We start from the raw sequence: 10,303 nt of genomic DNA, 5'->3' as shown, positions 1-10,303 counted from the left end.
GCGTCTTTATGTCTTAATGATTGTATTGCTAGTTTTGTACTACAAAGGTCCTTCCTAGTAAAACGTCCCCTGACATGTACACCTCAAAGATTACACAATTACAGGATTATGAGGGTTCATGTTCAAGTGTTTGTTTGGAGGTGCAAGCTAATGGGGGTTTATGTGAGTGCCTTATTATGATTCTTAAGTGACTCACACCTGATAAGGATGCACCTGATATTTACGTGTTTGATAAATGTGATACTTTAGAAGTGAAAGAGAAGATACACACAAAATGCTTCCAGCAGTTATATTTCATGCCAAGGGCATTTTCCGTTACATTTACAGCATCAGGTCCTGTACGTCTTTAATGCTGAAGCCAGAAAAAAAAACTGGTTTTAGAATGATTTAGTACATTGAGAAATGGCACAGGGTCAATATACTGGGGAAGTCACAGATATTTTTGGTAGACATGTGTAGGATTATAATTAACATTTTTCTTTTGATCTGTTACCTGTAAGTGTTCTTTTAAAAAAAAAAAAAAAAAAAAAAAAAAAAAAAGTGTAAATTGAAGTTCAGGTAACTATAGTTATTACACAGTCATTCTTTAATTGTTAACTATTTTGACAGCATTACTCCTTTTCAAATAACAATAAAATGATCTTTCATAAATTATGAATTAACTTAAGTACAAACTAAATGAAATCAATATCATCAATAAGAATATTTATGCTCATTTGATCATATATTATGCAAACAAATGCACTCACTCACTTATACACATACATTACATGCAGCTTCCGTTGTTATTCACTAAAATAAAGCAGGGATGTGGCTGTGGCAAGGACAGCAATGGCTGCTGCTACTGCCAAACCTGTGAGACAGAGAGAGAGATAAGTGGTGAATCAGGTAGTGAATTTGGTGAGTGATACAAATCACAAGAAAAACATGGTCACATCTGCCCATTTTACATGCAACATGGAACTAGTCATAGAAGCTGTATCCAAAATTATGTCTATATACAGTGGCAAGAAAAAGTATGTGAACCCTTTGGAATTACCTGCATTTATGTAAAAATTTGTCTTAAAATCTGGTTTGATCATCTAAATTACAGTAATGAACAAAGACAATCGGTTTCTAATAACACAAATTATTGTATTGTTCTTGTACACATTGAATACATCATTCATAGGCTAATGACATCAACAAACACTAATTAGAGTAAGGAGTTGGCAAACCTGGCATCCAATTAATGGAACAAGATTGGAGGTGTGCGTTAGAGCTACTTTTAAATATAAAAAGCACTCAAACATTTTGAGTTTGCTATTCACAAGAAGCATCTGCTGACGTGAACCATGCCTCGCAAAAAGAGATCTCAGAGGACTTATGATCAAGAATTGTTGCTTTGCATGAAGCTGGAAAGGGTTACAAAGTTATCTCGAAGAGCTTAGATTTGGTTAGACAAATTATCTATAAATGGAGATGATTTAGTACTATAGTTACTCTCCCTAGAAGTGGCCATCCAGCCAAGATGACTCAAAAGGATACACCGCAGAATGAGGTAAAAAAGAACCTTAGAGCTTGGTTCCATCCGGACTGCGAGATAATGACAACAGACCTCTTAATGTTTCTACAGTTTTAGTGGGCAGTGCATCAAAACAACAGTGCTATACACACAACAAGCACTCAGGGACGATCAGCGCTATATCATCTTTTTCTCAAGTGCCGAACACGCTTCATTTCCTGCTCCGTGCGTGTTGCCTCTCTCCCTCGCGATATACAAGAGGCATCGCATAAAGCCCGATTAGGCTACATAGAGTTCCAGGTGCAGTTATTTTAACAACAGCAGCGGAGACAGGGTGAGCAGCAATGTAGATGGAGATTGGCATCTTTCGCTAAAACAAACTGCAGAAAATGAGAATAAAGCAAAGTGAAACTATCTTCATCTGTCTAATATATGACTCCGACAGTTCAGCAGCTTTGTGACAGGACAAGTTCACGTGTCACCTTTTTAAACTAATGTCTTTTTCCGTCTAAATTTAGCTTTAATAATCAGCATGTTATGTGCCTTTCAAGACAAACAGTTTTTTGTTTTAATTTTGTAAAAATTAATCAGAGATGTCATCATCATCTCTGATTATTAGTTATAATGAATAGAAATTATTAGTTAGCCTGGGTAGTCGAGTTCTCTGCTTCTGATGAGAACATTCCCATTATTTCATAGTCAGCCCATTTATACTTAAGCAAACAGTATTTTTAAGATGTAAATTGTTCGTTTATTGTTATTAGATTCTCACTTTAGGAAAATATAAAAATGGTCCATTCAGACTTTTACATTTACATGTAATATTAATATCCAAGTGCCCTCAACTAATGAACTCTATGAAATATATTAGCCTAATCTTTTGGTAGAAAAGATCCCTCACACCCCACTGCTTTGGCTTTGTCTCTGGGCCAGTGTCCTCATCTCTGCTTTGAAGATACTACTTTGACATTTTAATTTGTTTTCTTTTACAAAGTACTATTGCTGCCAATGTGGAAAATTATAACAACTATTCAAAAAACAAACAAAAAACGATTTCAAAGCCATACTGACTACTGACACTGTTCAAGTTATTATTTTCAGGCCCTTTGCTGTGAAGGAAATGTAGAGACCTGTCCTCTTGAAACTTTAATTTGAATACCCCTGCCCTAGAGTGACAGCTAATACTTGATGGAATAATTGGAACTGGTTAACATCTCTGTTCATGAGTCTACTCTATGGAAAACATTAAACAGGCATGGTGTCCATGGCAGGACACCACAAAGGAAGCCTCTGCTTTACAACAACATCATTGCTGCGTGCCTGAAGTTTCCAAAGACCACCTTGATATTCCACAACACTACTGGGAAAATGTTTTGTGAACTGATAAAACTAAGGTAAAATTGTTTGGGAAAACATGCATCACTACATATGGCATAAAAATGGGCACCGCATACCAACATGAAAACATTCAAAAGGTGAAGTACGGTGGAGGCAGCATCATGAACTGGGGCTGCTCTGCTGCTTCGGGGCCTGGACCACTTGGCATCATCAAGGAAAAAATGAATTCCCAAGTTTATAAAGATATCCTACAGGATAATGTCAGCTTAAGCTCACTAGAAGTTGGGTGATACAGCAGGACAATGACCCAAACATCGAAGTAAACCCAGAATGGCTTTTAAAAAAGAAAATCCATCTTTTGAAGTGGCCCAGTTAGAGCCCAAACCTTAACTCAAGAGAGATGCTGTGGAATGACCTCAAGAGAGCCGTTTACACCAGACATCCTAAGAATATAGCTGAGCCTATTCCTACTGAACATTGTGTAGGTGTAATCTGCAGCTACTGAACACGCTTGGTTGAGGTTATTACTGCCAAAGGAGGATCGACCAGTTATTAAATCCAAGGGTTCACTTACTTTTTCCACAGCACTGTAAATGTTTAATGGGATGTGTTCAATAAAGACATGAAATATTATAATTGTTTGTGTTGTTAGCTTAAGCATATTTTTATTAGTCTACATTTGTGATGAAGATGAGATCACATTTTATGACCAATTAATGCAGAAAACCAGCTAATTCCAAAGGGTTCACATACTTTTTCTTGCTACTGTAGCTACAACTTTGTGATATACAGGTGGACTAATAGTCTGCTTACTGGTCATTCAGGGTTTAGCCTTACTTAATACCAAGAGATACTAGAAGAATTATGCTTTTATTACTAAAATTATTACTCAGAGAAAGAGTGACAGATTACATATTCACCAGCATTTTCTTTTATCAATAGAGAGCATTTACATGCACATTCTTACACCGATTACACTTAATAAGCCAACAATGTATGTGGTCATTGGTGTAAGGTCATAAACGGCTGAAGAATAAACCGATCGACATTTTCGAAGACTCTGATTTCGCGTTGCATGTAAACACATTCACCGTCGTATTTACTGGCTTATCCAATGTGCACAAGTGTTGTGCAAATGCCTCTTTATTGTTTGACGTCAAAATCAGAGAATAACTCGATTATTTTAAACCTCTTGTAAACACGTTTGGTTTTTTGCTTTGTTGTTTTTTTAAATGAGCTGATTTTGGGAGTTATCAGCATATTTGTGTGGATTTAAATGGGCTCATAAAACTGTTACTCATAAAGAAAGAGACATTATTTAAAACAGGAGGAACTTACCTGCATAGTATTGGGGGGCTTTCTGGCTTTTAGGATTTGGAACATGGGCTTGTGATGTGACATGTTTACTAGAATCATCACAGGGGCTGTCAGTTATCTCCCATTCAGAAACAGAGGAAAACACTGAAAGACACATTTAAACAAATGTGTACATTTCTTACCACTAGTTACTGTAAGTTTATAGCACAGAGTAGAAAGATAAGAAAAAAAAATGAAGTTTATAAAAGAAAAATGAAAAATAAAAAAGAATAAGAAAAAACAAGAGAATGAAAGAAAAAGAAAAAAGTACAAAAATAAAGGAAGAGATGTAAAAAAGAAAATAAAAAAATAAACAAAGTAAAAGAGATGTCAAATAAAGAGAAGGAAAAAGAAAAAAACATAAGAAAAGATGTTGAAAAGAAAAAAAAGACCAAAGAAAAGAATAGAAAAAGAAAAGAGAAAAAAAAAAAAAAAAAAAAGACTCTTTACCCTCTTTCTAAAAAGTGCTAGAGTTGCGTTGTCATAGGGAAAACAATCAACACTTCCCAAAGGGCCTGTTACTAAAAGATATCAGATTTTCTACCACCTCCGGCCAGCAATGTTACCTCTCCATGTTTTCCTTTGACCATACTTGGAAAATAAATTGTCAGCAAAGTTAGTTTAAACTGGTTGGAACAGGAAGCAAAGTAACCAGCTACTATTTTGGAGGGGAAATGAGCCAGGGTGTGTCAAAGACAAGGTTTATACTTTGGAGTTCTGCCAAAGAAAATCACACACCTATACACATTTTTGAACATTTAACAATAAAACCCTACAATACTTGTGCTCAGTCATCCCTAAATCCCAGCGATTTTGCAAGGGCTTGCTCTACATTTCACAAAACCCTATTAACATATCTGTGGTCCACTTTGAAGCATTGTATTGGTGGAATTAAAACCAATACAATGCTTCCAAAACTATATTCCACAATCAAAATAAGACATGTTATAAAATGAGACATTCAAAGGAAATTAAAGAATGAATTACTCCCTACAGCTTTTCATGAAAAACCATTTGAGGGAAGCTTACATTGACTGTTCTCTAGACTAATATCTATGTCCTCTTCCTGTGGTTCCCAGTCCAGCATCTCTTTTAGACGCTCTGCTACATCAGCTGTGCTTTCATCTGGGAACATGTAGTCACACACTGACAGGCCAGAGCCGGGCATTGTGGAAAACACGCGTCGCGGAAGAGCCTGCGGCCCACTACATGGACCTAGACAGGCAAAAATAATCATTAATGTCTTGAATTATGAATAAATGTATTCCTTAATTAGATACAATAATTGGCATGGATTGAAGCAATAGTTCACTCAAAAATGAAAATGTTAGGATTATTATTAATATAACTCTATTCACTTTTATTACACATATTTCCCATACAGTAAGAGTGAATGGTGAATGATGCTAACATTCTGCCAAACACCTTTTGTGTTCTATGGAGGAAACAAAGTCATATGAGTTTTGAAACAGTATGAGGGTGAAAAAATGATGACAGAATGATCATTTTTGGGTGAACTATCCCTTTAAGGACGCAGAAAAGGGTGCCTAAAAAAGGCACCCTTCCACCATCTAGTGGTCAGTTTTATGTTTGCAATGGCTCCTAAAGATTGAAAATAGTTGTTTGTAGTGGAACTTCAACATCATATGTTAGATATGGACCACTGTACCTTTGTGGCTCCCTTCATTTATTAAAAGATCTTCCAGAAACATCTCCACTCTGCAGGAAACTGTATTTATGATGTCTCTCTTAATGGCCTACCAGTGCAAACCAGAAATTACACATCAGCATTGATTTTATCAATAACAGGAAACAGGTGAAAAGGAAAGCTCTAGTCAGCTCTTTGGTTATGAACAAATAATATGTGACCGCTCACAGAACATTTAAAGAGAAGCACTGTTATAGATTAATATAATTTACTTTAAATGTAACTGATTTACTCTAAGTTTATTTTGATAAAGAACCCATAAACCACCACAGAAACTGAACTGAAGTGAGAATAGGCTTTAATGACCTGTGCTGCATGTCTGGCTTTGGGTTTGTTGTTCTGGATGTAGGCCCTGCAGTGCACCATCCCTCTCACACTCACTGAGCCACTGCACTTTTGAACCACAGCACTGGACCTCTCATTTACCTCTGGCTGCTCCTGTGACACAAATATCAGTATATGTTTGACAATATGCACATATATGCCCCCACATCCACATAGTTCAAGAGAAGATGGGGCACTCACATGCGAAACAAGGATCCGTGCTGGAAGTGTCTGACGCTGGGTAATCTTTGGGTTCTTTTTCTGAAAAGAACAATTATTCAGCTCAAATATAGAATCAAAATTACCAACGGACTAAAAATATAAAATAGAATAAAGGTTTCTACCTGTCCTGAGATGAGTTCAGAGTCATCTGATACCTGTCTGCCATTTATGAGACAGTGACCAGCCTCAATCCGTTTAGCCCATCTCCCAAGACCATCCTGAACAAGGCGTACCAAAAAAATAATGAAATTTACAATGTTTCAATCTAAACACTGTTTTGTTCAAACATACATGTAAAAAAAAATAACCCCAATGTTATTTGTATAGCACTTTTCACAAAAAAAAAAAAAAAAAAAAATATATATATATATATATATATATATATATATATATATATATATTTGTGTTGCTTTACAAATACATAGATAAATGTACATACGTTATGAATAAAATATTACATGTCTTTAATATGATACTAAGACAATAATTCAAGGAATATTCCAGGTTCAGTACAAGTTAAGGTCAACCTGCAGCATTTGTGGAATAATATTGATTAACACAAAAAATTATTTTGACTCAACCCTCCTATTCTTTAAAAAAATCTGGGTTCCAGTGAGACACTTACAATGGAAGTGAATGGGGGCCAATCCGTAAACATTAAAATACTTTCCGTTTCAAAAGCATAGACATGAGACATAAACAGTATGCATTTTATCATGATTTTAGTGTCCCCAAAAAAAAATAAAAAATAAATAAATAAATAAATAAATAAATAAAAATCGCTTACCTTTTCTGTGTAAAGTTATAGCCAATTTTCATTGCCATGACGATGTAATGTCAACAAACCCTAAAATAACTGTAAAAAATGATGATTTAAACACAGCTCAAATATTACATGATGAATTAATGTAAGTGCTTTTATAAAATTATAAGCTTCTAATTTCTGCCTTTAAACCCTCCAAAAATTGGCCCCATTCACTTCCATTTGAACTGTCTCAATGTAACCTTGATTTTTGCTTTTTTTAAAGAAAAGGAGGATGGAGTCAAAATAATTTTTGTGGTAATCAACATTATGCCACAAATGCTGCCGATTGAGATTAACTTGTATTGAACCTGGAATATTCCTTTAAAATGTAAAGTCCATTCTAATATGACTAGAGTATTGCAGAAAATTCTCTGTGTTCTGTCTTACCTTCATCCACTTGTCTGTGTTATCGGAGGAGGATTCTGCAAAAGGGATCTGCAGGTCGAGCTCCACAGAGCAGGTCAACATGGGCCAGGATGATGAAACACCTGCCTGATACTTCCAATCTGCTGGCTTAGCTGAACTCTGTAAACCAGTATGCATGAGTGCCAAAATACAAAACTATTTGCCCCACTAATTCATGACATATCTGAATGATTTTAGCCAAAAAAAAAAAAAAAAAAAGTGTCTTGCACCTTTGGATCTTTCACATCAAATGTTCTGCAAACAGCTCTGCGCATTGCTGTCAAGGATCATTCAGACCAAGATAGTTCTAGATAGAGGGAATCCTAACACTTTTGCAGGCATCATTTTTTACATTTTCAGATATAGTAAAACATAATAGCTGTAAAATGGTTGGTAGTGCCAAGGATACTTTTTAGTTGTGGAGCAAATGTGCAGTGTGACTCGATCAGTCACATCCTCTTCCGAAAGATCCCAGAGTCTTCCTTTAGTTATGTATTTATCCAAAGCAAATATAAGCTATGTAAATAGACACAGAATTAAATTAACCCAGAAGAAACAGTACTCCTTATGACGGTCTTTACAACGCGAGGTCCAATGTACTTTTTTTTTGAATGACTACTAAATAAACAGATACATCCATGTATGCATGCACGCAAATAAATCTTACCCTTTTTAGAGTGTTCTGGGCATCTTTAGAGAGTTCAGGTGGTGTTACCAAAAACAGGCCAAGAACACAGAGACCTCCTGGTAACATGCGGGACACCTATAACAGGGCCATTCAGAATTCTTAATTGTGCAACTTATGTCTAACTTCATTTTGTGACACAATGAAACATTTTAAAGCCAATGTGTAAATGGTCAGATATTAGGCTACCCACCTGCCTGGCATGTTCTGTCACCCACTGCACATCAATTTCTTCCAGTAGGCAGCCCCTTTTTGAAACCTTCAGCTGCCCCTCATTTGCCCTGTGAGGAGTCTGCACAGCCAACACCACAAAATCTCTCTGAGGGGAGGACTGTGAATTGAAAGATAATTTTAGGAAGTGTCAGACCATTTCTTAACTACCAGAAAAATACACAGAGTTTAGGTTTAAGGACAGTTAGTTTCCTTACTTGTCCAATTAGGAGTCCAGTGACACATGATCCAGGAGGTGCTTGAACACCACCAAGATATTTCTCCACTGCCTCATCTACAAAGTAGCTTCTACCCATTCTACCTCTAAACAAAAAAAACAAAAGTAAACTTGATATTGTGCCTCATCAACGTGCTTGGAAGTGCGATGCAAAATAACTACCAAACATATGTTCCACTTCCATGAGTTGGGACTGAAAGATCTAAATCAGGTACAGAATCATGTTAAACACGTTTAGGAGCCATAACAAAATTGCATGTGACATTGTAAAGAAAACCTTTAAACTTACCTTTAGCTCATGCACAATCATTCATGACAGCTGATGATGAGTACAGGAATTAATATGTGTGACAGGTCTTCTTCTTCTTCTTCTTCTTCTTTTCTGAATATTGGCGGTTGGCAAACCAACTTTTGGTGCATTACCGCCACCAACTGAACTGGAGTGTGGAGCATCGATGGGACATGAAAATTATTACTCAATATATGTATATACAGTCGTGGTTTGATTATTCACATGGGGAAAACATTCAAGACAGTTGCCAATCTTCCCAGGAGTGGACGTCCCAGCAAATTCACCCCAAGGTCAGACCGTGCAATGCTCAGAGAAATTGCAAAAAACCCAAGAGTTACATCACAGACTCTAAAGGCCTCAGTTAGCATGTTAAATGTTAAAGTTCATGACAGTACAATTAGAAAAAGACTGAACAAGTATGGTTTGTTTGGAAGGGTTGCCAGGAGAAAGCCTCTTCTCTCTAAAAAGAACATGGCAGACCGGCTTAGGTTTGCAAAGTTGCATCTGAACAAACCACAAGACTTCTGGAACAATGTCCTTTGGACAGACGAGACCAAAGTGGAGATGTTTGGCCATAATGCACAGCACCACGTTTGGCGAAAACCAAACAACGCATATTAGCACAAACGCCTCATACCAGCTGTCAAGCATGGTGGTGGAGGGGTGATGATTTGGGCTTGTTTTGCAGCCACAGGACCTGGGCACCTTGCAGTCACTGAGTCAACTATGAACTCCTCTGTATACCAAAGTATTCTAGAGTCAAATGTGAGGCCATCTGTCTGACAGCTAAAGCTTGGCTGAAATTGGGTCATGCAATAGGACAATGATCCCAAGCACACCAGCAAATCTACAACAGAATGGCTGAAAAAGAAAAGAAATAAGGTGTTGCAATGGCCCAGTCAAAGTCCAGACTTCAACCCGATTGAAATGCTGTGGCGGGACCTTAAGAGAGCTGCGCATAAACAAATGCCCGCAAACCTCAATGAACTGAAACAACGTTATAAAGAAGAGTGGGCCAAAATTCCTCAAACGATGTGAGAGACTGATAAATTCATACAGAAAATGATTACTTTAAGTTATTGCTGCTAAAGGTCGTTCTACAAGCTATTGAATCATAAGGTGTACTTAGATTTTCACGCATGGCTTTTCCATTTTAGCTTTATTTTTGTTAAATAAATCATGACACGGTGTAATATGTCATATGTTGTTGTTCATC

General features: G+C 36.7%; 1 protein-coding gene across 8 annotated transcripts; it reads right to left on the bottom strand.

The window, feature by feature from the left end:
* Window positions 1-275: 275 nt before the first annotated feature.
* On the bottom strand, window positions 276-9,175 carry odr4 (odr-4 GPCR localization factor homolog). 8 transcript variants are annotated; one of them, XM_051699591.1, is made up of 14 exons: window positions 9,085-9,175; window positions 8,776-8,881; window positions 8,541-8,678; window positions 8,330-8,425; window positions 8,072-8,178; window positions 7,893-7,929; window positions 7,645-7,782; window positions 6,575-6,670; window positions 6,432-6,491; window positions 6,213-6,344; window positions 5,868-5,955; window positions 5,228-5,413; window positions 4,181-4,303; window positions 276-853 (listed from the first exon to the last, which is right to left on the bottom strand). In XM_051699591.1, the coding sequence occupies exons 2-14, from the start codon at window positions 8,872-8,874 to the stop codon at window positions 786-788; spliced, it is 1,368 nt and encodes a 455-aa protein (XP_051555551.1). In that variant the 5' UTR covers window positions 8,875-8,881; window positions 9,085-9,175; the 3' UTR covers window positions 276-785. The 8 variants fall into 8 exon arrangements, with proteins under 8 accessions (XP_051555551.1, XP_051555556.1, XP_051555557.1 ...); XM_051699596.1 differs by having other exon boundaries at window positions 276-504; window positions 754-853; window positions 4,177-4,303; window positions 8,776-9,169; XM_051699597.1 differs by having other exon boundaries at window positions 276-352; window positions 754-853; window positions 4,177-4,303; window positions 8,776-9,169.
* Window positions 9,176-10,303: the final 1,128 nt, after the last annotated feature.

The sequence above is a fragment of the Myxocyprinus asiaticus genome, chromosome 6, assembly GCF_019703515.2.
Source record: "Myxocyprinus asiaticus isolate MX2 ecotype Aquarium Trade chromosome 6, UBuf_Myxa_2, whole genome shotgun sequence".
NCBI classification, from domain to species: Eukaryota; Metazoa; Chordata; class Actinopteri; order Cypriniformes; family Catostomidae; genus Myxocyprinus; species Myxocyprinus asiaticus.
Note: the sequence above shows the minus strand (reverse complement) of the source record. Positions and strands in the feature narration are given on the sequence as shown.